General features: G+C 43.2%; 1 protein-coding gene across 2 annotated transcripts; it reads right to left on the reverse strand.

Annotated features, from left to right (window-relative positions):
- Nucleotides 1–3,071: 3,071 nt before the first annotated feature.
- Nucleotides 3,072–27,330, reverse strand: fads6 (fatty acid desaturase 6). 2 transcript variants are annotated; one of them, XM_048232910.1, is made up of 7 exons: nucleotides 26,600–27,330; nucleotides 25,800–26,214; nucleotides 22,268–22,434; nucleotides 14,608–14,788; nucleotides 8,876–9,063; nucleotides 5,514–5,693; nucleotides 3,072–4,450 (listed from the first exon to the last, which is right to left on the reverse strand). In XM_048232910.1, exons 2-7 carry the CDS (start codon nucleotides 26,101–26,103, stop codon nucleotides 4,301–4,303), a joined length of 1,170 nt encoding a protein of 389 aa, XP_048088867.1. In that variant the 5' UTR covers nucleotides 26,104–26,214; nucleotides 26,600–27,330; the 3' UTR covers nucleotides 3,072–4,300. The 2 variants fall into 2 exon arrangements, with proteins under 2 accessions (XP_048088867.1, XP_048088866.1); XM_048232909.1 differs by having other exon boundaries at nucleotides 25,800–27,330.
- Nucleotides 27,331–27,855: the final 525 nt, after the last annotated feature.

Consider the following 27,855-nt stretch of genomic DNA (forward strand, 5'->3'; position numbering starts at 1 on the left):
AGAGATTCCTACAAAGCAACAACAACAAAACAAATCTTGCTACCTTCTTGCTCAAAGAGAGGAGCAAAGAACAGTCTAGAACAAGACTAAGTGAGAAGGTTCTGTACACTACAACCAAAGATCAGTGTTACAAGCTGACCCAACAGGGAGTACACAAGGTAGCAGACCTATCGTCCACTCAGGAAGAGGCTGCCACCCGTATGCTAGTCCATGCTTCAAGGACTAGTCACAAATCTGTCATCCTTGTGTCTGATGACACTGATGTCTTGGTGATACGCCTGGCTACCAGTGACACACTCACATGTGACCTGTTCCTGAAGACAGGGACAAAGAATCGCACCAGTTACATAAACATCTCACAACTCGCTCGTGGTCTGGGTTCACAGTTGTGTCAGGCTTTGCCTAATTTACATGCATACACAGGCTGCGACACTGTAAGTGCATTTGCAGGTTGTGGTAAAGTGTCAGCCCTAAAACCTCTTCAGAAGAATCAAAACTCCTGTGAGACCTTTCAGAGGGTTGGGGCAGACTGGACAATGACACCGGAGTTGCAGTATGCAGCCTTACAGGAGTTAATGTACAGCTCCAAGTCCAGAATCACCAATATCAATGAAATAAGGTATGCACTTTTATGTGCAAAGAAAGGCATAGAATCCTGGCAGTTACCTCCATGCTCAGATTCTCTCAGGAAGCACTGTCTCAGGGCTAACTATCAAGGTGCTATCTGGAGAAGATGCCTTGAGAACAACCGTGAAGTTCCTTCCCCAGTTGAGCATGGGTGGTCTAGAGTGGACCAAGATGGTGACTTGCAGCTCTCCATAGACAGGTTCAATTGGTCTCCATTGGTCCACCTGCTCAGCAAGAGTACTGTGGGCTGAGTTTCTTTCCTCCGCTTCCCTGGAACCGCAAGAATATTTAGTCTCTAAGCGGATTCTCAACCACGACTCAGCGCTTGCTTCATATCCTAGGCCTGTCCACTGTTTCTGTTACAATGAACTAGGCACGGCGAAATGGCTAGTGCAAGGGAAACCAGAATTGTTTGTTACGGTTTCAATTTTTCAACTGTAAAAAACTAATAAACCATTTTCACCAGGTTTCAAAAAATAAGTGTTCACATTAGTTTTGGCTATCACCGCAGTGCTACTAAACGCCTTACAGGATTCCGTCTTTAATAGGCTACGAATCAAATTGCCATTTGCATTTAGGCGATGCAAAACCTGTAACATTCATTTTTTTTGTTTTTTTTCTCAACCATCAAAAAATAGCATGCTCAAATTTCCATTCACATCATACCATACCATCACATTTTATTGTGATGTGACAAAAAGTCAATTTTCCGTCCATCATGTCAGTAAATGAATGACCCAACAAAATTAATTTAAACTTGGCCTGCACTTCCCTATGCCATGCAAGACAGTGCAAAAGCCAGAAGGATCCTATTCCTCTGATGAGGATTCTGACAATGACTTTTGATTAGTGTCGGGCAGCTGTTGCATCATCAATGCGCATGAGTATCGCGAATGATGCAATCTGGGACCAGGTTTCAAAATGAAAATGTCATGAAATGTCATTGACCATGCCCTAAAAGTCATGACCTTGACCTTTTACAAAGTAATGGAAATGTCATACCATGCCTGGGCCTTACCACACCATTAAAACATAGGAACCAATGTCTCATTTGTTATTTGTTATACCGTTTTTAGATTTTCAGCTATGTCAGTGTTCTGCTTAAAATTTATAATGATTTTTTCTCAACGCCATGTCTGATATAAGACTGAAAATCACCCCTCAAATCAGATAATATGGGTAAATGATACATTTTCTGAATCCTTAGGGTCATGCCAGTATTTCATTGTTTGGATTTTGTTTCTCTGATACTCCCTTGTACAGCCATTTAAAAACTACAGTAAAGTTACAAATTGCTGTAGTTAGGGGAGTAAGTGAGTACAAGACACTGAATATGTACGTTTCACAGTTTTACTGTATATGATCTTTGCAATTCTACAGCATTGTGACAGAATTTGATAACTAGTTCACCAATTTTGTATGTAATGACTGAAGCAATGAAATGAAGACTATTAGTTTTATTGGGAACAACTATTCAGCATCCATAAGTATAGTTAATTTTGACTGACATGACAAAGCAACTGATACATGTTCAAAAGCATTTGCAATTTGTCCAGAGGAAGGAGAAATAGCTACTATTATGTGCACAAATGACTAAATGTTGTGGAGGTTGAACTAATAGTTATGAGAATTTTCATTCTGATCTGAGAAAAGCACCAAAGCGACTGAGAAAAACTGTAACAGAAAGTTAATCATTGCTGCCATCTCCAGGCTAAAAATAACATTGCAGAGTTTTGTTAAGATAATATGGCCTCAATGGCATATTGTTCTGTATTGTACAGTAAACAACAAAAGACCACTGCTATTCAGAATCAGTTTTAATTTCTAACACAGTGTATATATCCTCAGTGCAAACAATTATGCAGCTGCATATTATTAAAGACATTCAACACAGACATTCACAGGGCCTACATTTTACAATAGAAAAAGCATGGCGTGGGTCTGTTGCCATGTTTGAATTAAACAGTCAGCTTAAAAGACAACCAGTGAGCCACTCTGCCAATGTCAAGCTGGAGCACCAAAAGCATTGACAAAGTCAAAACACCAGAAAAACGCAAAACCTACCGGTAATTTCCACAGGCAACTGATTTACCCTGGTTGATTTAAAATGCCCTGAAACAGTTACTTAAACTGTCATTTTATCCACTTGTATCACCTTTTATCTTCTATCCATTTGACGTTCCATCATGAAAACATTATTTTTTTGATATACTTACTGTCTGTTTGGTCAGAGACTTTCTAATGTGGAGACACAGCACTCAAAAAATACTCCATAGAAATGCATGGGGCTAGTTTGTCACACCAATATGGCCGTTGTCTACACATATCCCACCCCTTCCTCGGCAAAAATGTGAATACATTGAGCCAATCATGTGATGTGAATACATTGAGCCAATCATATGGTGTGTTGTGAAGACATCGTGCCAATCATGTGTTGTGATCTCGCCACTGGAGCAAGATTGGTGTCGTGAAGCCTTGCGCACGCACATTTCTGTCGAAATGGATGCCCTACGACTGCGTTGCAATATGGCCGCCGAGTGGAGGGACTTGCTTAAAAGGACTTTGGTTTGGTGCAAAGCTGCTATGGATTAACCTACATTGGTGTAAATAAAGTATGTGTATGTAATTTCTGTGTACTGGCAATTCCATTAAAAATATAATGTAACAGTTGTTCCCTAGTCATTAAACTACAGAAGTGCTATAAAATCCATCCATATATGGAATCCATCTTATTTACAAAACTTACGCATAAAAAAATGGGTAAGTTTTGTAAGTAAGATGGATTCCACAGGCTTTTTGTTGGCTAGCACAATATATCTTTCACAACAGCAACTGCCATGGCCATTTTACTCATTATATAGCTATTATGTGCTGTCTACGAACTATGATTGCCTTGAATTATCAACATACATATTTCTTGCATAGAATCATCTTGATTATGTGATATATGAACCTCCTCCTGAATGTCTGTATGACGTGCACTGCTTTGTAAGTGCAGTTTGTTGGGTCAACTAAAGCAGTGTTTCTCAAACTTTTTTTGACCACTAAACTAATAATAAAAAAAAAATCACAGACCACCTAGCTAAAAAAAAAAAACACTAGACCTACTCCAACAGTATATTGCACAATAGGTATACTCACTGAACCACCTTGCTTATTGTCTTTGCACCTTGCTTATTGTGTCAGAGGAATCATATGATTTAACTGGTGTAGCTTACATAGGCAGTGTTGCAGAACTGTTTGGATTTACATACAAGTTTGTTCAATATTGCAAAGAGCTGATCTATATTATATTTTACCACGTCTGCTCGCGGACCACTTGGGATAGTTTGCGGACCACCAGTGGTCCCCGGACCACCCTTTGAGAAACACTGAGCTAAAGGATGTATGTGTGAATACACGATGGGATTAACAGAAATGTTATGTTTGATAATTAAATTACACGCAATGTAGCTGGCCAATGGTGTTAGTAACCTCCGGTCCTTCCATGAGAGGGAGACATTTTCTCTCTCTCTCTCTCTCTCTCTCTCTCTCTTTCATTCTCACTCTGTGTGCATTTGTTATTGTGCTTCAGAATAAACAGAGTCTCTCTCTTCTTCTTTCCTCTTCTTCTTCTTCTTCTTCCCTCCCTCCTCCTCCTCCTCCTCCTCCTCTATTCCCCGTCAGGAGTCCGTCACTGCACCCCGACGAGCTCGGTGATGGGAGGCGCGTACACCATGAACTCCTGGTACCGGTGGAAGAACAGGCGCAGACGGGAGACGTAACTATCCTCCTGGTACGGCAGCTCCCTCTCTTTCAAGTACTTGGAGACAATGGGCTTCACCTTTGGACAGAGATGAGAGGGGGGGGGGGGGACAAAGGGTGAGGGGGGGCTGTTTGTTAAAGGAAGCTGCCTGGTATTCAAAAATCTGTGTGAGGCAGTGATAAAAAAGACAGTGAATGAAGAGGCGTGGTGAGGTGGCGGGGTCCTGCAACTTCAGTGCAACTCTTTCACAACTTGAAATAGACTTGAGACTTGAAGTCTAATTTTAGCTTCTCATCAGATTCTCAGACCTAAGAGGAAAGATGTTTATGTTTCCTCGTTAGCTGTGTGGCCTTGCTTGAGCAGTCCAGGGAAACTTAACTCTTGACTGGAACTGAGCTACAGTCGTGTACTTGCATCTGGGTCATTATGAGATTACATTTAGAGCAGATTTGCTACTCTTGGCAACCATGGACCTTTCCTTTTTGGAATTTACTTACTAGCCAAAGTTTATGCCTCTGACCTAATATGCAAAGCCAAGGGTGGCCATTAATATTGACTGTGGGTCTGTAACGCCACAGGGGAATACTTTTATCCATCTAATTACGCAGCTTATTGGCTGTACGAGCTCTGAAAACAACTGTTTTGACATTTGTGTCTTTATCACTCTTGTTATACACACTACTTCATTTTAATTTACTGCAGGTGAATTCTACCCTTATTGTTCCTTGTTGTGAGACTGTCTACGATATCACCATCCTCATTTTGCAGCTTTTAACTTGTGTGATTGCTTTCTCTTATTAGTCAACATAAACCACATCCACACTAACACCCAAATGTCCAGCTCTGACCTTAATCCAAATCCTGACCCAAATCTCATGAATACCAACCCCAATCCAAACCCATAAACCCAACATGGAAGGCAAACATGTTGAGTAAAGGTTAACCCAAATCAAGCATGGACCCCAAATTACCTCCTTGTTTTGGGAGGCTGTTTGAGGATCATGTGTGTGTGTGTGTGTGTGTGTGTGTGTGTGTGTGTGTGTGTGTGTGTGTGTGTGTGTGTGTGTGTGTGTGTGTGTGTGTGTGTGTGTGTGTGTGTGTGTGTGTGTGTGTGCGTGTGCATGTAGTGTTAGTGTCTGACCTTTAGGCACATGTTGTCGGAGAGGAAGGGGAAGAGGTGGTGCTCCACGTGGCAGTTGATGAGGGAGTGACCAAAGATCCAGTCCAGCAGTGGGTTCCGTGGGAGGTTCAGCACTCCGTGGGTCATCTGGTAGATGCGCTTGGGCCGCCGCGTCGGAGAGAACATGGGCAGCCCGATGTGCTGCAGAGGCAGAGAGTGGAATAGACATGGTGATGTGTCATGTGATGAGGCCATGTGTTACGACCCTGTGGGTCTTGTTGTTTATTATTTGTGTTTGTTACTTCTGTTGTGTGTTCTTCCAGGCAGATTGGCGCAGTTGAGGGGTAGTGTGAAACCCTATGACGTCAGGATAGCCCGGCCCTTTAAAAGGGGCTGACGTCATTGAGCTCTCTCTCTTGCTAGCTGTGGGGATCGTTCGTTGCCACCGTCGCTGCTGCACATCGCTGCCACTAGGGCCAGCCTCAGGCCTTGCCCGTGCAACTTGCCGTCATCTCTCTCACTCCCTGGGGTGAGAGACCAGGAGTGAGCGCCTGGCCGCCGAGGCCTGGTTTTTCTTAGTTTAGACATTTTTCCATACTGGTTTTTTTTTTGTATTAATAAATACACCATTTTATTAAGTTTTGTGTCTGCCCGTTTTTGTTATATCCCACAAGCCCTAGACCGGGATGTAACAGCATGTGTATGTGTGTGTGTGTGTGTGTGTGTGTGTGTGTATGTATATATATATATATGTGTGCTTGTGTGTGTGTGTGTGTGTGTGTATATATATATATATATATATATATATATATATATATGTGTGTGTGTGTGTATGTGTGTGTGTGTGTGTGTGTGTGTGTGTGTGTGTGTGTGTGTGTGTGTGTGTGTGTGTGTGTGTACTGGATGCATCCTCAACTCTGTATGTATTTCATGTGGTGATGTGTGCACTGCTTTCTGTGGGTTTGTGTTACTGTGTGTGACTCCCTGTCAGTTGACCAGCACATCTGTGTGTGTGGAGAAGGTGTGGTGTTTACAGATACACCCTCCTAAGAACAGAGAATAACAAGTGGACAATACAGGGAGTGTTTGAAACAGAGTCCTGCTATGAGATGGCCTTGTCATGTAAAGAAAGAGAAACATATAAGGAGACAGGGAGGGAGAAATATAAAGAGAAAGAAAGAAAGAGAGAGAGAAAGAGAGGGAGAGAGAGAGAGAGTGCAGGGGAGGTCAGAACAGGACAAAGCCCAGCATGCATGGACAAACAATCGAGATGTTGCCACTGTAAGTGGATAGCACTGCAGGGGTATGGGTGGAGGCTTCAGAAAGGGGGTTAAAGGGAACAGGGCTGCACTTACACACACACACACACACACACACACACACATTCTCTCTCTCTTCTCTCTTTCTCACTCACACACACACACACACACACACACACACACACACACACACACACACACACACACACACACACACACACACACACACACACACACACACGAGCTGTTGCTGACCTGCGAGCTGCCATGCCAACTGCAGACTCTGACATCCTTCCATCCATCCGTGAACAGTGCACTTCACTGTCTGGTCGAGGGGATCTCTCGACAGCTGGACCCTAGGCTAGCTACTCGGGCGAAAGATCTGCCGTGGCAGCCGAAGCTGTTGCTGACCTGCGAGCTGCCTTGCCAACTGCAGACTAACGTTAACGGTGAAGAGCTGCAATCTCACGGAGCAACAAACGGTTAGCTGTTAAGTCCAATCGGTTGCGGATCTGCGCATGATCGCCCAGTACTTTGGACTGTGCTTCCAGTCATCTCCAGACTGCGGGTCTACAAGGCCTAGCTTCTAACGCGTTAACGTTATCTCCAGACTGCCAGTGAATTCACCGGGTTGGTCAGTTGCTAAAGAACTTTGTTGGCATTGCATCGGTTGTGAAGACACAGCTCTGTGCGCGGTTTTCACGCATCATTGCCCTTTTTTCAGCTGGTTTGGAAATTGGACTAATTTTAACATCACTCTTCCCCCTTTTAAATATATTTTCTTTTTTTATTTGTTTATTTGTTTTGTTGTCTGTATTGTATGTATTGGTGTCAATGGTGCGCTTGGCGACTACGCTGCTCCGTCCGGCATTTTTGTATTTGTTATTTTTAAATGTATTTGTCATGTCTTGATGTCATGGTTACGGCTGGCGACTACGCCCGCTCCATCCGCATCGTTTGTCTTGTTGTTATGTGTCTTGTTTGTGGAGCGCTTTGGGTTGCACTATGTGCATGTTAAATGCGCTTTAAAAATAAATCTGACTTGACTTGACTTGAGACACACACACACACACACACATACAACCACAAGCAAACATCAGTCAACATCACCTCTTCCCAAGAACAAACCTCACAAACAAACACACTGAGGCTAAACATACACCAGGCAGCCCATTACATGTAACCCTTGTCTTAGCGTCCAACATCCAGGCTTCCTTCCTTCCCATCAGCCCTCGTTGGCTTCCTGACCTCACAAGTGTGGACGCGACTCAAGAAAGCACATTCTGATCTGACTTCAAACCGGGTGCACAGCAGACAGTCTTACAGGATCAGAACAATGGCGCACACGGATTACATTGAGACACACACACACACACACACACACACACACACACACACACACACACACTCTCTCTGTCTCGAGTCTCCACGTCTGGTAAAGTAACTCATGCATGGGCTGTTCTTTTCTGTGGGACTTGAGTTGGCTGACTGCGCTGAATTCGGGGGATGAAGGACCAAAACAACAGCGACATATTGAAAGGGAGGAAAATGTCAGTGGGGGGAAAGATGAATAGCACAGACCGCAGAGGCTTGCCTTGGGCTGAGACGGCCGGTCTGGAGAACAATTCCACCAGCACCCATCAGCACATTCTGACACATATCCAGCTATAGTACAGTAGACTGAGTCACGAGGGATTGGTGTGAGAGAGAATAAGCGTCTGGGTTGGTTACTTAGTGGGTTATTGACTATGAGTGGGATGAGTGAATTAGCGCATTGTTAGTGTAAGGTGATGTGAGAGAGGAGCAAGACATTTTCTTGTTTGTGGTTTGTTTAGCCACTGACCTAAGAGAGGAGTAGTCATCTGAGAATTGGCTTAAGTGGTTGTGACAAGAGTGGGTATGTGTATATATGTGTATGTGCTTAGGTGTGTATGAATCTGTGTGTGTGTGTTTGTGTGTATTTGAGCATGTTTGTGTGTGAAATGGCATCCCCTACGCTACCCCGTCCCTGGAGCAAGCACCATCAACGGCAACTAAAAAGAGAAAGAGAGAGAGAGTGTGTGTGTGTTTGTTTGTGTTGTGTGTGTGTGTGTGTGTGTGTGTGTGTGTGTGTACATCTCTCACCTGAAAGATATTGACGTGGATGTAGGGCATGGAGAACATGGCCCTGCACACCAGCATGCAGAGCAGTGCGCTGGCCGGGGACTGGAAACCGGACACATGCAGCAGTAGCCAGTACTGAGAGTACACGCCCAGGGCCACCATGAGCACCGTCCGCAAGGCCAGGGCCAGGGAGTGGTCTTTCAGCTGACCTGAACACACACACACAACACAGAATAGCGCTGATACACATACACTCACCTCAAGGTTGTATCACGAGTACATGCATAAAGGCACAAGTACACACACTCACACACACATACACACACACTCACACACACACCCACCATCATCATCATTATCATCACCATCATCATCAACAACAACATCATCATGTGCATCATGTATTCGGCATGTAATTAAGACTTCTTATAAAATAACATTTAACAATACAATGAGATATTTATTCTTATAATGATCAATGTCAAGGATAACTTTATTGTCCTTCAGGTGGAAATACAAATACAATATATATGATATATATATCATTTTTTGTTTTCTATCGCTCATTTGCACATCAAGTCAATCATATGTCCGTGTGTGGAGAGTGGGGGCCGTATATTCTGTATAGTAGGGCTGGGTGATAAAACGATAGCGATATGTATCGCAATAGACATGTAATGATATCAATAATCAGTTTTCATTATACCTTGTGTAGATCTACTTTTTTCACATATAGTATTTTGCAGTATTTTTAGAATACAAAAATACACACCAATAAAGTATTTTGATACAAAATACAGAGCCATTTCCTTCAACCCAAATACAAATAACAAAATACTATTTTGTATTTGAAATGCATATTACATGTTTCAGAAATACTACCCATCCCTGAGAACAGGCAGATTACATCTTTATAGTTGGTCATATGATAACATACTTAGGTTAATACTGTATTTCACCAGTTAGGGCACCAAAATGGCCAGCAGTGGCACTTGTAGCCTATCTTGACATGTCTTTAAGTTTTGAGTTACAATATACAGGTAGTGGGATCTCTGTTGATTTTAATGAGTAGGCCTAAGCCTAAAGTTACAACATTTCTATCACAATTGACCAGACTTCGACCTTTGGTCTGCTTTTAACAAAATTCTGGCTATGATTGTTCCTTGTATTGCATCATGAGCCATCACTGCCTATTGCATTTTGCTGTTGTTAGCCTTAAGCCTCAGTCATTATGTTATACCACATCCCCCTCCATTAGAAGTGCAATGAGCTGCATTGAGCATAATAAACTGCATTTAGAATTCTAAATCCATATTTCTAGATATTTTGGTAAAAGTAACTTAAAAGTAATACAATAGTAGTGTATTTTTTTACAATTCAGATACAGTAATATTATAATGCAACAAATTACTTTGAAATGACAGTAATGAGTAATATATAATACATTACGATATTGAAGTAACTTGCCCAACACTGATGACAACCATCGCTTTCTATGTGTATGTGTGCGTGTGTGTGCACTTCTGATTGTGTGTGCATGTGTGTGTGTGCGTGTGTGTGTGGAGGGTCAATCAAATTCTATGATTGTCACTGATGTGAATGATCTCACAAATCACACAAATCAAATTTGAAAAAATCGTAAAAGTATCAAAATCGAGATTCTTCACTTAGTATTGGTATTGAAACAATAATGTTGGTATTGTGACAACAGGAGTTGGGGATGTTTCCCCACCAAAGCTGAGACCAAACCTACGCCCTTGCTGTGGTTCAACCATTACTAAAAAAGCCCAATCTTGACCCCGCTATCCTCTCAAACTTCAGGCCTATCTCCAAGCTACCATTCCTATCCAAAGTCCTTGAGCGAGCGGTTTATGTCCAACTGCAATCCTTCCTATCCAACAATAACATTTATGAGAAGTTCCAGTCTGGCTTTAGAACAGCTTACAGCACAGAAACTGCGCTCCTGAGAGTCCTCAATGACCTGCTCCTAGCCGCTGACTCAGGTAGCCCTGTGATCCTGGTGCTCTTAGATCTAACAGCAGCCTTCGACACGGTGGATCACAGGATCCTGCTGGCTCGGCTCGAGCAACATGTGGGCATCAAAGACTCAGACCTGGAGTTCTTCCGGTCCTACCTGGCCGATAGGAGCTTCTCTGTCCAGCTAGGAGACTCTCCCCTCCTGACCCCCTCAACTGTGGGGTCCCTCAAGGCGCTATTTTGGGTTCCATCCTCTTTTTACTGTACATTTTACCCCAAGGGGATATCCTGGCAAAACATAACATCTCCTTCCACTGCTTTGCAGATGACGTCCAGCTGTATATCCCCCTTAAGGCTTATGGGCAGGCTACACCCCATCTACTGCGTGACTGTCTTGCTGACATCAAGGCATGGATGGGTGCAAACTTCCTCAACCTTAATGAGAGCAAGACTGAGTTAATTGTCTTTGGCAAAACCTCTCCGGCCTTCTCCACCAATGCCCTGGGCCCCCTTGCCTCAAACATCAGGCCCTCTGTCAGAAATCTGGGCGTGATTTTTGACAGCAAATTCAAGTTTGAACAGCAGGTCAGTGCAGTAGTTAGGAAGAGCTTTTTCCACCTCAGAACCCTAGCTAAGACCAAAGCCTACCTGCCCCAGAGCGATCTTGAGAGAGTCATCCATGCCTTCATCATATCAGAATGTGCTTTCTTGAGTCTCCCTTGCCCAATGCCCAATGTTTAGTTTTAAATGTTCTGCATTTTTTAATTTATTTTAAAAGTAAACTATGCAGAATTGGCAATTTCCTTACTGTTTTCTCAGTTTTTGCTTCTTTTTCGCTGGCTCTGTCATGACGAATGTCTGTGAAATTCACTTTTTTACACCAATATAAAATTCTCCGTGTAGTAATGCTTCGCCTGCGCTTCACCCTAGTCTCAAGTCAATACATCTGCCTAGGAAATCGGTGAATAGGCTAACCCAATCGGTAACGGTGAATAGGCTAACCCAATTTCATACCACATTGGAAATCAGTGACGGTGAATAGGCTAACCCAATTTCATACCACATTGGAAATCAGTGACGGTGAATAGGCTAACCCAATTTCATACCACATTGGAAATCAGTGACGGTGAATAGGCTAACCCAATTTCATACCACATTGGAAATCAGTGACGGTGAATAGGCTAACCCAATTTCATACCACATTGGTACTATGTTGACATTCCGTAGCAAACCTACTTGGGCGAAGTGATTTGCAGGCAGCACCAGAAAAGCTCTGGTACTACTTCTTCAAACCCCAAGCAGCATTGATTTCCCTAAATGAAAACATAGTTCCAACCAAGTAGCCTATGCAGGCCTTAGCCTATATGCTTAAAGAAGGGCTGTGTCTCATTTGACATTGTTATTTGTACACATTGTAACTATACAAATCACAGCATGTAGTGGTGGGTGCGTCAGACCGAGTAACTACACACACAGAGATGAGAAGGGTATGCATCGACTTGACTCTGGGGAATACATTGAATGAGCTAAAGTCCCCAAAAGTCGGCGTGTTCCTTTAAAGTTGCTTTATTAGCATGACAATGGGGACATAGTATTACCAGGTGTAACGGATGCCAGCTAGCTTAGCTGTGCTTGTGGAACGTTGGTAAACCTCACTCCCCAACGCCTCAAGAGTGCTGCTGGCATGCAAGCCAGTAGCCTGGGCTATTGGCTTAACTGTCAGCGTGCTCGCCTCACGATTCCAAGGTGCTGCTACTGTTCGCGGGTTCGAGGCCGGGCGCAGGATCAACACAAAGCAGGTTATACAGGCAGTTAGTGAAATCATTACAATCAAAAATCCTGTTTTCACTCTTACTTTTCCTCAGTAAGAGAACAAAGGATACTTTGTTTGTCTTTGGGCTTGTGATTATAAGTGTTTTAAAACTCTTCAATATGTAAAGTGTAATAGATTGATAAGAATGATATATAGAAAGCATTGATGACATATGCGTTTGCATAATACGACAGTGACTTGTTTAGGACTTGAAAAATAAGGACTTGGACTCGACTTGGCCTTGGTAAGACTTGACTTGGACTTGCTTGGGACATTTCTGTCTTTACTTGGGACTTGATGACAACCTGAGGGTATGCTTTAAGAAAATATATTTAGGTGGTTGAATCAGTTTTCCCTAAATGGTACAGCCCAAAAAGGTATTATATACTGTACACTATTTACCAATACCCACTGTATTATGCATGGACAGCATACTAATGAGGAGGGTGGGACATGTCTCAAGTCATGTTGGATCACATCCTGAGGGTCTAAGCTTTCAGAAAATAAATGGCTTATATAGTTGAATCAGTTTTCCCTTCATGGTACAGACCAAAATGTATTATGTGTACACTTTCTTCACCTAAATCCATAAAATCCCATTCATTTCAATGGGAAATTTACTTAAGTGGTCTGCCATGTACAGTGTACTTGTTACCATTATTTTCTTAAACGCTTATTGTGTTTTACTGAAATAAAAAATGATTCCCCGAATCATTTTTTATTTCAGTAAAAAACAATAATCTCATGTCAAAGTCAGATAACTGACTTTACCATAAATTGGCACCTCAACCGTTTGGTAGAGGTTTATAGAAATTTAATGGGAGGGTACTTTAAAAAAATAAATCACAGATTTTTCATACGACAGCCTAATAGAGCAAGAAAAAAAATCTTCACTTTTATGCCAGTTAAAGGGTTAAAAAGAAAAAACATGGTTTGGTTAGAATATAATATGATACAGAAGTGAGGCTGCAACCACTTATTGGGTTTCTTATAATAAGTGTTTCTTATTATAAGACTGCTTGTTTCTGTGTTTGTAGTTGGTTCTCTATATTTTGGACTTTTTAAGCCTTTCTTTGACAGGAGGACAGTGAAGAGTGAATAAGAAATGTGTGGGAGAGGGGGGCGCTATGATGCAACTGGCTATAGCGCCCATGCCACACCTGGGTCCATGTGCCCACGGGTAGTGATGGGCAAGCTTTGGTGAACCACTGAAAGACAGCGTGTCATGAAAAGCTAGCGACACTAATGAAAACAATCCAATATGGCCACCACATGTAGATTTTTCAACATAAAAGTCCTTACCCAAACCAGTATATGAAACCAAAAATACTGGTTTACTTAAGGACTTTGATGTTGAAAAATGTATGTGTGGCGGCCATCTTTTTTTCAGCTAGTGTCACTAGCTTCACACAAAAGCTTAATTTGCCCATCACTACCCACGTGCACCGGGGTTCAGTTCCAATACGGGTCATTTCCCGATACCACCCCATCTCTCTCTCCCACTAACTTCCTGTCGGTCTCTTCACTGTTCTGAAACCGGTCTATACATTACAGGCAAAAGGCCCCAAAAATAATACACCTAAAAAAATGAGTGTGAGAGAGATATCGGGAGTGAGTTTAGGAAGTGGCCTCAGGTTGGACTCTGGGTCTTCGTGGTCAGTGAGCCCACATGTGGTATAGAGGACACACCGTCTTGTCACACCGCTAGACAAGACGCTATCGCTACGGTATGTTAACGCTACATTGCGCTATCGCTACATTGCGCTATTACTACGTTATGCTATTGCTACGTTACGCTACCACTACGGGTACGCTATTGCTCTGTTACGCTACCGCTACATTATATCGCTACGTTACACTATCACTATGTTTTGCTACCGCTATGTTACGTTGCGGCTCTCCCCTGGCTGTTTTCGTTCCTTCTGTGTGTGTGTGTATAAGTGTGTATGTGTGTGTGTCTCACCTAAGGCCACCAGTGGTGTCATGATGGGCATGGCCAGGGGGGCAATGAACAGGTAGATGCTCCGCGGGAGGAAGGGTGCCTTCCAGGTGCTGGAGTCGCCCAGGCCGATGACGTTGGTGTGCGCGTGATGCATCTTAATGTGAGCCTGGACACCTGTTCGGGCCGTGAATGAGCCGCACACCTGAGCATAGACAAACACACACGTAAACACACAAGCACATTGGTTTATGATGTTATTTATCATCCATGCTCTGCCAAGGACATTTTGTTTCCATTCATATTTTTCTTTATCTGTTTGCCTGTTTATCAGCTAGTAAAAAATACTACTTGGCTGGTTTTTTATAAAATTTGGCAGAGGGATGAACCCATTACATCTTGGAGCAAATACCAATCAAGGTCTGGATCCAGGGTTTTTTCCCTCACTTTCGTTCACATTGCAAGATAGGCATATTTCTTTGATTGGAGTCGTCTACCTACGGGCCTTGGCAGAAGTCCGAGCTCACCATGAGCTCTTCTAGTTTTATGGTGTTATTAATCCCAATCAGAACAGACATTGGACGGAATGGGGAACACACTGGGGACACTATCTGACTTATGAACGAATCAGCACTGGGTCCATGACGAGGTTATGATAAGACAAGTGTTTGCTTGTCTTATGTTTGCATAATGACAGGCTACACACTCACACACAGACACTGATATATATATATATATATATATAGCCAAACCATGTCTCTGTGTATAAAGGTCATATGCACTGATGAAAACAGAAAAATATTGCTGAAAGTATAGTGTTTTAGTGTGCCTGGGTTGAAGGGTGATTTTATAAGGGTACATATCTTGGAGATATGTCGCTTATGCAAATAGGATGGGAGTGAATGAACTCTTCAATCTTGTTCACTCCAGTTGAAGATTCAAGGACAAAACCACATGAGTGTCAGACACCAAACAGGACGAGGACCACAAAAGAGTCACGTTCAAAAGTTTATTTAAGGGTTGGGGGTTAAGGGGGTTTCAGGGGTTCCGGGGGTACAGGAGTTCCAAGAGTCTGCGTGTGTGTGTTGCCCCAGTAGCCAAACAGCGATGGCAGGAGCTGGATGATCCGGGAAGTCCTGGGGAAACACACACAACAAACAGCAATTGAAACAAAAGCAGTACAGTCAAGGACTAAGGCGGTATTAGTGAGAAGAGGGACGGAAGGCAGGTCAAGATTACCGGGCTGGAGAACACAGAAGTAGTCGAAATGGGTCCGGGATCACAGGCAAAGAGTCAGAGGCGTTTTTCAAAACAGGCAGGTAACTGGTGCTGGTTGCAGACAATCTGACAAGTGTGGACTGAAAAGCAAGGCTTTATATACAGGGCATGATGAGTGGTGAATGCAGTGCAGCTGGTAGGTAAACGAGGGTGAGGCAGAGCAGAGCAGGAACAGGTGGAGGTCATCAGACTTCAATCAGCGATGTTACCAGGCAGAGAGAGAGCTCATGACAATGAGACTAAAACATCAGCAGTGTTCTTAAACAAAGTAATGATGTTGTTGCTTGTAAATGAGTGAATTAAAATACCTGTTTTGCAAATATTTTAATAGCTATTTTCCCATGTTGTCTGCATGTATGAAGACATTCATTTGCATGCATTTATATCTTTTGACATACGAAAAAAATCCTCACAAACAAATACATATTTTTTAATTTTTGTTTCTGCCATGGTCATCTCAGTTCCTTGATTTGAGCTTGTGGAAAACCAGTGACGTGAACTAAAAAGGAGAATCCACAAGAAGGGACCAAGGAATCTGGGTGATCCAGAGATATTCTATAAAGAGGAATACTCTCAAATCACCTGCTTGGTATCTTCCAAACTATATGAGATGTTATGGAAGAAAATATATTTTTTGGCTAAGAGAGGCCAATAACTGTGGCATGTTTAAGCCCTCAATGTTTTCATTGTGAAACTAAGATAAAACTGCAACATCAGGGCTGCACTCTCTGCTTCAATCTCATCAAGCGTCACAAGCAGCCACTGCGGCCACACCCCCTTCAGTCTTGCTCGGCTTCACTGGAAATATTGAAACACCTGTGAACTATATTCGACTAATGAGCCTTGGAGCTGTTACGATAGATAGATAGATAGATAGATAGATACTTTATTGATCCCCAGGGGAAATTCAAGGAGAAAGGACAAGACTGTACCTGCCGTGACTAAGTGTGAGATATTGTTTCGTTTGTGAACTTTGCTGAACCTGTGAATTGGATGAGTTTGGATTCGCTGTTATTGACCGTGCCCTGTTAACTTGACCGTACCTGAATTTCTGTCTATCTTGCCTACGTGTGTTACTGACCTGGATCTTGTACTTTGACTGTGCTTTAGGATTACTGGATACTTCTGCCTGTTTAGCCTCTCTCTGTTACTGAACTTGCACTGTGTACTTGAACTACATTTATTGGACTTTCCCTTTGATCTGACGCCTGAATTAAAGAAACATTATTGCACCCCACACTTGAGCTCCCTCTCTGCAAGTCATTACAAAAACACAGCAAAAATATTTTTATTCCTCTTTTTACTCATCCTTAACAGGGGTGCCAATACATTGGAGGGCGCTGTGTAAGAATGTATTAAAAGTGTGATTTGAATAAGATACCAAAAGTGCCCCTAGTTAAAGAAACGCCCATAACAGCAACTGTAAAACTATGATAAACTTGTTAGTGGTGTGGGAAGAAATGATAAGACACTTCTAAAGCAAAAAAACAGCAAGAGAAGCACCGCAGTGCATCTGAACTCCAACTGAACTTCAATAACCGCTGCAGACAGTTTGTGCAGAACACAACTGGAATTGGTTCAACGTCAAACACACTCTTGGCCGGCGGTGCTGCTCAGGGTCACTGGCCAAAAAAGGGGAAACACAACACAAAGAGGGATCTGTCTTGATCAGGCACTTACTCTAACACTCGTGTTGGGCAATAGGCTGGATTTGTTGGAATAGGGCTAGGGCCGTCATTTATGGTAATTCTCATGGTCATTATCATGGTCATTATCCTTTTTCTGTGTGGGTTGTTGTTTGATTACATACTTCTTTACTACTCCCACTTATTAGCAAACAAGACAAATAGGTTTATCATATACTGCTGTCATACACTGTTTTTTGTTGGTGTCATTACATGTCTTGATATGTCAGGAATCAAATATATATAGTTTAATATTACAGTCAAATAATGGTAAATTATCTTTCACATAATTCACATTTGGGTATAATGATGAATCATTTTCTATTAGTGGATAAAAGCATCACATTTGGTAGAGAAATTCACAAAGGGGGTCTGATCAGATTTTGGATTGTAGACGCGTCGAATTTGGCCCCTAGGGTCATGATGGGCATTTTTTAAATTGGCCGACAAATATGGATTTTGTTATGTGGAAAAGGATTAAAAACAGAAACCAGCAACTGATAATACAGTTACATATTATATCATAAATCAATCAAATTAATTTTTTCAAGTCAAAAGAAATTGGTTATCTTGATATCAGGGGCGATTCTAGACCTAGAGCTTTGCTGGGGCACAGGCCCCCAACTCCCAATACATGAAAAAAAAAAAAAAAAAAAAAAATGTGCACGCAATATGAAACTAGATGTACCGCATAGCAGTACAAAATATGACCGCCGCTCAGTCATGTACATCCGTTCCACGAAAATAAATCACACTTCAATTTGTCTCCATATTTTACTCCATCCCCCACTCTTGAAACTTTTGTGGATGTTTGTTTGCCATGCCTGAGTGTGTGTGTGCGGCTGCACAGAAAGTAGCCTACTGGTGCTGAAAAGGTGAATAGATTGTAGAATAGCCAAAGAAGATGTAGAATTGTTATAAAACCTTTAAAATCTCTAAACAATCACAAGTAGGGCAGTTCATCACAGTTCATCCATTGCAACTGGATTGATGAAAGGTCACTTACACCTGTAGGCTACATTGTATTTGGGAAAAGCAAAAGGTATCAGCATAATGTTATTTATTTATTTATTTATTTATAAACAAAAACATCTCTGTCAGTTCCATGCTGTTTTCAACAGCTATCAAAAACAAAGGTCATTTTTGGATGGATGGATTTTTTGTGAATGTTTCTTCTTCTACATAAGATTTTAGTCATCTTTAGTTCATGTAATACTTTATTGTCAATGCACAAATTAAGTAACAGTAGTCTGAAACGTTATTGTTAATGCACAAATTAAGTAACAGTAGTCTGAAACGAAATGCTGTTTTACATCTAACCAGTGGTGCAAATAACTGACATGTCCATGATGAAATGCGTCGCTAGACTGTTCATACACATTTTAAGTTGAAGAGCTGTTGTCCGTTATTGTTCGTAATATAGGCTGATTCATGTTCCCTTGCATTTGTGTAACTGAGGTCCATGGCTTGTCTGGCTTTCACCAGACCAAGCTCAATCTTTTAAGAAATCAAAAAATAAATAGCGGGCAGATCAGGCTGGGTTCACCCAGCCTAGTCCATAGGCACCGATATTGTTTAATTTTCGATTGAGATATCCACGCTCTGGCTATTCTAAATGCAAAAAAATGCATCAGGGAGTTATGACAAAACTGTAACTAACAAACTAGATCCTAATAGAAAGCTGTTAGCTTCCCTATGCTACAGGTAGGCTTATAAGGTAGGCCTATTTACAACATAAATTGTCAATAGGCTATGCTAGGCGACACAAATAAAATCTCCTTTGAAACCAATGGCTTACGCCTTACAGTATCAAGCGGACTTAAACTGCCATATCGTGGGCTTAAAGTTGTAATAAAATTCACGCAGCTCCATGAGTCAAGGAAAAGCCTTGAATGAAGTAGCCACTTCTAAATGGGACCCACTACACAGTAGCTTAAGGTGTGTTGCTAAAGCAGCCATAATGAAATGAAGGTGTCATTGTTTGGATGCTTCACACACACGTGCTTATTAATTTCACAGACTACAACTACCAAGCTGGAATCAAAGCACATCGATTCCATTCTCACACCCTGCACGCACTTAAAACAAAATAAACAGGCGTCTCAGTCTCACGCATGTATAGGCAAAACTGTATCAGACCAGTGTAACGTTGGTAAATCTTCCATTGCACAGAATGATTTTTGTAGCACGTGCAACAAATGACAGTCGAAAGATACAATTACAGTGCTGCTATCAATTTGCCATCTACAGGCCAATGAGTGTACAGTCACTAAATGTACACATAACCTAATTTTTTTTAGACCCCCCCATGGATGAAATTCTACGAAACTTGGCATACCCCCAGAGAATGCCAGGTCAATCTTACATATAAAATTTGTTGCAGTTCTGCACCTCTTAACTGAAGATAGGGGCGATTAAAGCAGAATAATATTGCATTTTCATTTTTTACCGGGGGTGCAAATCACAAATGAGTGATTATGGGCCAGATTGATGTGGGCCCTTGAGACCAACATACCATAAAAGATTCTTCATCCTCAGTGCCACGGTTCAGGTAGTTATTTAGGAAAAACTGCTTTTTTTGCAGTCCGGGGGCCCAGCACGGGGGGGGAGTGGCCCCCGGGGACGAAACAAAATTTTTCTGTAAAAGTCTAGTGGGGCTACATACCCACCCAATTTCATGTGCCCCGGTGGTTCGGTGTCCCGGGTATCATTGACCAAAAATTCAGGAAGTAGATGACGAAAAAAAAAAAAAAAAAAAACTTTGACAATCCCTATATGACCGCTTCGCTAGCTTCGCTAGCGGTCATAATAAATGGCTAGCCTACGGGTAGGCTACAAGCTTCAAAATTATTATTGTCACTGTCATACTGTAGGACCAGCACTATCTCTCCCTCAATTGTTGTAAGAACCACTATCCAGCAACATCCAAACACATAGGAATAAGTAGGCCTATACTCACTGCATGAATTTAATAGGCTTTCCTACTAACACAAGGGAAAGCTTATTTTTTAGTCAAAATTGAGATATACTTCCCTCCCAGGCAATTGGGTACTATAGTCATCCTGGCAATACAGCAGTTCTTTGTAGCTTAAAACGCCTACTAAAGCCTTCATATTGACTTTTGGTGATAATTTCCAGATGTAGCCTATAATCTACACAGAGTCTGTGTAGATTATTATAGGCTACATTTGCAAATGCAGCAAACTTATTTAGGTTTGCCATTAAACCATTGATCAAATCACCGCACTGGCACTTTAACATAAATGTTAATGTTACCATTAATGTGGGCAATTATCATAGCCTACCTCCCTCGTCCTCCTCATCTCTCCTCACAGTTCCTCTCCTTCTGCCTCTGTTCAGGAAGACTTTTCTGATGTCCATCTCTGAATAGTTTATCAGAAGGCTATGTTTAGTTTTACAGTAGGACAGCTTCACAAACAGTATAGGCTACTTTTACAGGACTCTCTCTACACTATACGTAAATCATTATTAATTGTCCGCATGTGTGCATGCAGCCTACGCATGGTGTGAGTGTGTGTGTCAGGGAGAGCACAAGCTGGTAAACTGTTGCTAAATTTAGGCTACAAATGTGACGCTAAGCATTGAAAAACAGATGCTAATTATGTGGGCAACATTCTCTAACATCGATCAACTTGTCATATTTTCTGTCAAACAAGTTGTGAATTTGCTGTAACATTAAAACAGGGGACGACTTACTCTGCGCTCAAAGTGATGTGATGAGCTCCAACGGTTTCCACTGTACAACGAAACACTCAGGAAGAATCATGTGAATGATTTTCATTGGTTGTTGCGTTCAATCTTACCCAGCTACAGAGGTGCTATTTCCTGATTGGTTATTATGGCCCCTTTCTTTTTTTCCTTGTTTGTTTTTTATTGGCTGGTAAGTGACAGGCTCGAGTTATGACTAAAGCAGGCACGGAGATGCGCTCATGAATGCCGTTTCCAGCTAGCCTAGAAATCTAGACACACCCCTAGCGGCAGCAAATTACATTTGCAAATTACATTTGCTGCCAGGGCTAGTCTAGCAACTCTCCGTTGGCTTGTGAGCTCCAGAAATCGAAACTTAATCAGGACATTGAAATCGTGTAGAGTCGTTTGGTGGGCTTAACATAATGATTGATGGCAGAGTTGCAACGGTTTGGCTTGAAATCCCTGCTACTTGAAAACAAATATCCTATTGCGTCCTATTGCGTGCAGATGGAGTTTGAAAGACAACCGGCACTGCGAACGGTGAGTGCCCAGACCCTACATTTTAATGTTAAAGTTTCCAGCAAGAGCAGCGCTAGAATTTTACTGGGGCACTGGAGACTTTTACTAAGGCACGTGCCCCAGTGTATAAGGTCTAGTGACGCCCCTGCTTGATATTGATATTAAATTGCATATTTATTCAAATGTATATACATGCATAAGTCTACTCCCACCATAATACTTATTATATACATAATATAGCTATTGCTTAAGTGTCAGCGCTCATTTGAAGCCCTCCTTGTGTGAAGGCAGGTTGAAGCCCTCCTTGTGTGAAGGCAGGTTAAGATGAGCAGGTTTACCTGCATCTGCATCATGTGCATCTGCTTTGAAACTGAACAGGCATTTTCACCCCTGCACTTTTTTGGGGGGGAAAGGCTGACATCTTCATGTGCCTTGTAACATACAGTACGTAACCCATGACCAAACGTCAGTACCAGATGCTCCTCACTCACCTCGATGAAGAAGACGGCCCAGAACTCGCCCCAGGCTTGAGACTCGCTAAGTGACCCATGACTGGCCAGGTGGGTCCCTTTGATGGTGATGATGCCATGGGCGACACCCATGACCAGCATCCCCAGAGCGAACAGCAGCACCTGAGAAGAGCTGAGGAGGTAGAAGGCTGGATAGAGGGAGAGAAAGGGAGAGGGAGAGAGAGGGAGAGAAAGGGAGAGAAAGGGAGGGAGAGAGAGGAAGAGGGAGAAAAAAAGGAAGAGCATGATGTATTAGAATTGTTTAATTTGACGGAAAAGTGTTTATCAAAGGGCGATATGGGATTAAGATTGGAGAGGTGAAAATTGCATATCTCCCTGTGACAGTCAACAACTATATTTTTTTGTCAATTTGTTGTTCTGTCATGGGTGACTAAAGGAAGAAGATACATATAAGAGGAGGAAGTTGAAGAAGAAAGGATAGAGAGGGGAAAGAAAGAAGGAAAAAGAAGAGGAGAGAGCGAGAGATGATGTCCTGGCAGCGCAAGAATGGGACAAAACCAGTCTGTCAGGAGCACGATTTCAAGTGAAGAGAAACCAGAGAGAAAGTAACGAGCCATTTCAAATACAGTAAAGGACATTACAGGGTAAACTCCCTCTGCATCCAGCTGACACTGTAATGAGACACAATCTTACAGGACCCCCCGTCCTCCAAAGTCTTTGCCCCGGTCCTCCTCACAGCGCTCATAAATATTATCGTTCCTCTCTGAGCACAGGGTGCAAAGTAATTCCTGAAATAACATGTCGTGTCGAGAGGGGGATACTTTCGTTAGTCGCTCTAATGGATTTTGTTTTTAGCGTGTTGCACTCGAGTCCAACAAGCCCATTTGACACATCAGACTAAACTGTCCCACTGCCAGAGGCACATTCTGTTTTGTGCATTTAAGGACTTCTAATGACGATTTGATCAGAATGTTTGGCACAAAGAAAAAGCTGCTCATTTGGGGTGGCAAACCCTCCTCATGATTAAAACTATGTATATGGCCTAGGTTTAGCTGTTTCTCAGTCTCCAGAATGGTGGTTGTTATGTTATGTTACAATGTTATGGAATGGTCAGAACTGCACTACAGCATACCGCTAGAGTACATGTTTTTGTTTTTATGCTAGGGGTTCCTGCAGTTCAAAGTCTGGTATGTTAAAGTCTGGTATGTTAATGCTAAACATTGATCATACCGTGACCCAGTGTCTATGCAGCTCGCCAGAATTGATCAGACCCTCAATTAGCAGGAGATATCCGTGTGCAAAAACATATTTTTAGCTGACAATGCTAGATGAGACTGATTTTACCCTGCATCTCAAAAACAACTCAATAGCATGAACAAGTTGACACATCTTCTCTGAATGTTTTCAAGTACTCTGTTATAACTAATAAGATGTCTAGATGTCTAATAAAATGTACCAGGTTTAGCCATACAAGCTAGTTTTCATCTGCAGTCCCTTAGATACACATTGACCAATGAACACAAGCATCTGAACCAGCATCCTCTCTCCTCTCTCAGGCTGCGCTGCGCCGCACATCTCACTGCACAGTGTCCAACCCCGTCACTTTAGCATCACCAAAGATGATAGCATCTGATCATGAGGTCATTGATCAGATGCTATCATCCAGTGCTATTTTAACACAGTGAAGGCGTGGCATTACATTTGATCAATTGCTCTGCATGCGTGGAAGTGACCTTCATGACCTTGTCAGATGTGGATCCCATGCATCCAGAGGGGGTTGTTAAAGAGCTGTAATGGCCAAATGGTTTGATGTAGCCTGAATAAATGTGCTGAAATCAAAACTGAATTTGGGCTAAATGGTGAGTAGGTGCAGTGGACGTGGCCAACATGACTGAGTTCAGTGTTCTGGGGAGTCCAGGGAGATCTGAGCCATCAGGGTGACTTGAGGCTGAGGTCTGGTTTCAGCTCTGAAAGGACACTTACTGGGCTCAAGTAGAGTGGAGGGAAACTGGATCTAACAGAGTGAGGGAGAGCAGACAGACACACACACACACACACACACACACACACACACACACACATACACACACACACACACACACACACACACACACACACACACACACACACACACACACACACACACACACATGCACGCACACTCTCTCTCACACAAGACACACACACACACACACACACAAACATAAACACACTGAAATATACATAGGCCTACACACACTGAGAAGAAACTTCCAACTAGACCAGTTGTCATGACAACATCCACTCACAACTGTGTAGGTCCTGAATACTGATAACGCTTCTGCATGACAACTGAGAAAGAAATGACCAGAGAGAAATAGTATGCTTCATGTTACACAACTGTCCATATTACAGTAACCTCCTTGTGGGGCACATGGAATGGGGTCGAGAGAGATAACCTGACTCCACTTCTCCTCTCCTGTAAAATCCGAACGGCCTTCTCAAGGATCTTCATCAGAAGGTGCTAAGCCTGAGGGTCAGGCACAATATCACACACCAAAAGATTACTCAACACACGTCCACTTCACTGGTTCACAAGAGGAGGGAGACTGTAACAGATTGTGAAGGTAGGCTACATTGTGTCACTCTGTTGTGTAGGGATACGGATAAGGATTGAGGAGGGGAGAGAAAGAAGAGTCCGAAACAAAGTTACATTTTCTCCCAGCGGCCGACCCTCATGAGTTTTTTGAAAGAATGTAACGAGCTGTCAAAACGGGTCAAGCTCAGCAAATTGACCTCAGGAAACCCACAGGCTCTTTTGTGTAAGACCACCATTGCGCAAGGCCCCAATAACCAGGAAACCTGATCCAGCCGGGTGGCACCCGCATTTTCTAAAGCGCGCGCTTTCTATTAGATGTCATTAGACACCTGTCCTGACTTGTTCCAAAGCTAGAAGCTGTCACTTGGGTTACTGTAGTCTAATTTGGCCTCTCAAGGCTTTTTATACCACTAAGCACAAAAGGCAGGTCATGTGGGTCCCCCAACACGCACCCCAAGTTGGATTTGACTGACAACATATGGAGCGAGTGAGCACTAAAATAAGCCCGTGTTCTCTCCCTACACACAGCACTGTGGACTTCTGGACTCTGTTCTGGACATGAGGCTGTTCAGTGTTGTTCGGGGGCAAACACATGTCGGTCATAAAACACAAAAAAGACTTGCAAATTATATTGTAAGCAAACCAACTGCGCTCCTGCCACTCCTGAGGACTTATTTGTATGGAGGCCAACATGCTCTTTGTTTTTAATTTCATTCACGTTAATTCTCTACATGTCTACTTGCTGTCTTTGCTTTGCATGATAATGTGAAGTCCACAGGTGTGATATGATGCCCATAGGCATGAATACATAGCTAAATTTCCATGTGTTGCCATCTATTTTCAGCCACCAATACACAGCTGAGGCTTCTGTCAAGAAAACTGGCCTGTCAATCAATCAATCAACTAGTAAGTCAGTCAGTCAGTCAGTCAGACGGTCTCGGTCAAGGAGAGGTGGACAGGGTGCCGGGGTCTTACCTACGGGCAGGGTCAGGAACGCTGCGGCCAGGATGGCACAGTCGATGCCTCTCCTCTCCCACCAGCTGCTCTCCTTCACAGTCCTCTGCACCAGCCTGGTCAGCTCCATCATCAGGGACTCCCTCTCCGCCTCGGCCCCCTTCCCGCTCACCTCCTCCGGGGACGCGGCGTCCGACGCACCCTTCGCAGGAGCTCCGGTGCCGTTTCTCTGGAAGAGCGTCTGTCCCTCCCAGGGCGCCGGTGCCCCCTTCTCGTCCACTCGGTCCGACGGGGTGTCCCGCCACTTCTCTGGAACGGTCTGCATGTCCAGCGCCGGGCGAGGACGGACGCGGAAGACGATGTGGAGGATAGGGATGCAGGGACGGAGAGGAGAGGAAGGACGCAAGTGGACTCAAGGGCGATAGTTGTAGCAGCGCTAGTGGTGGGTCATAGTACACACACACAGACAAACGTGCCGGCAGACAAGAGAGTCAGTCCAGACAAAACTCAACCCTCTGTTCTCCTCCTCCTCTTCTACTCCTCCACCACTTTCTCAGTGTCTTTCTCTCCTCTACGCTGACTCGTTTCACTCATTCGCTCCCTCCCTCCCTCCTTCCCTCTGTTTGTGCCTCTGTTGGTCTTCCCCCTCCCGCCGTTCCCACGGTGATGCGCTTGGCAGAGGTGACCGCTGTGCAGACAGCCAGCGCTGGGCCAGGTGGTGTCTCAAATCTCACGCCAGACACACCCAAATAGACACTCAAACACACACACACATACACAAGAACAAACACTCACACGCACAGAGAGCAAGATGCCAATTCCTCCACGGTGCAGTTGCTGCAGCTAGAGAGCCGTCTAGTATGCTCCCCTCTTCTCTCTCTCTCTCTCTCCCCTCTCTCTCTCCTTTCTCTCTTCTGCTCTGTCTCCCTTGTTCTGTCTGCAGTGTAACTCAACATGCATTCTTAATGCTCTGCCCCTCCTCCCTCTCCCTCTGCCTTTCTCCCTCCCTCTCTATCCCTCGCTCCTCCCATTTTTGCCTCCCCTTCTCCCTCTTCTCTCTCTCTCTCTCTTTCACGGCTCTCTCTCGCCTCCCTGGCTGAGGTCCTGGGAAAGGGGTGAGGAGAGAGGGGGGATTAACTGGGTCACAGAAGCACACACAAACACACACCTTCTGTACTTTAGTCTTGATCAATGTGTATGCAGTGGGGTGACCTAGACATTGAGAACGATAAGATGTGACAGAAAGAGAGAGAGAGTGTATGTGAGAGAGAGAGAGAGAAAGAGAGAGTATATGAGAGAGAGAGAAAGAGAGAGTATGTGAGGGGGGGCAGGGGGACAAAAACAGAGAGATGCAATTGGCAGTGACAAATTCTTCAATGCTCATGTAAACACAGTTCTTACAGCGATAAATATGAAAAATGAGACAAGAAAGTACACGGGAGTACGGAAGGAGGAGAGAGAGAGAATGCTCTGGACCGGTGCCATTCTGTTGAACGTGGGATGAACTCATGAACATTTCTCTCTCTCTCTTTCTCTCTCTCACACTCACACACAATTTTTAAACTATTCTTTGACTATTGCCCTTCTATGCTTTTATCAGCTATTCCTGTTTGCTTTTGTTTATGTAAAGCACATTGAAAGACCTCTGTGTATGAAATGTGCTGTACAAATAAAGTTGACTTGACTTGACTCACACACACACACACACACACACACACAGTGAGTAACTGTAATTAATTATAGGGGGACTGGGAGTTAGCTGTCAAGAACCATCTCAGATACATACAAATGCATCCAGCCTTTCTTGCCCCATCAAATGTGTAAGCACACACACACATACACTAACTCATCCCTCATGCAGATGCATAACGGAAGACTTGATGGCATCAACACAAACTGTATGCTTTCATCCTCTTTTAGCCCCAACACACACACAAACACACACACACACACACACACCTCCTACAGTATCTCCTTCATTGCCAGCATCTTATGTTGGTTGTCCGTCACCCTGATCTCACATAGTCATGTGATTCACAGACAGGAAGTTTACACTCCAAGGAGTTCCACTATCACC

Source organism: Alosa alosa, chromosome 22, assembly GCF_017589495.1.
Source record: "Alosa alosa isolate M-15738 ecotype Scorff River chromosome 22, AALO_Geno_1.1, whole genome shotgun sequence".
NCBI classification, from domain to species: Eukaryota; Metazoa; Chordata; class Actinopteri; order Clupeiformes; family Clupeidae; genus Alosa; species Alosa alosa.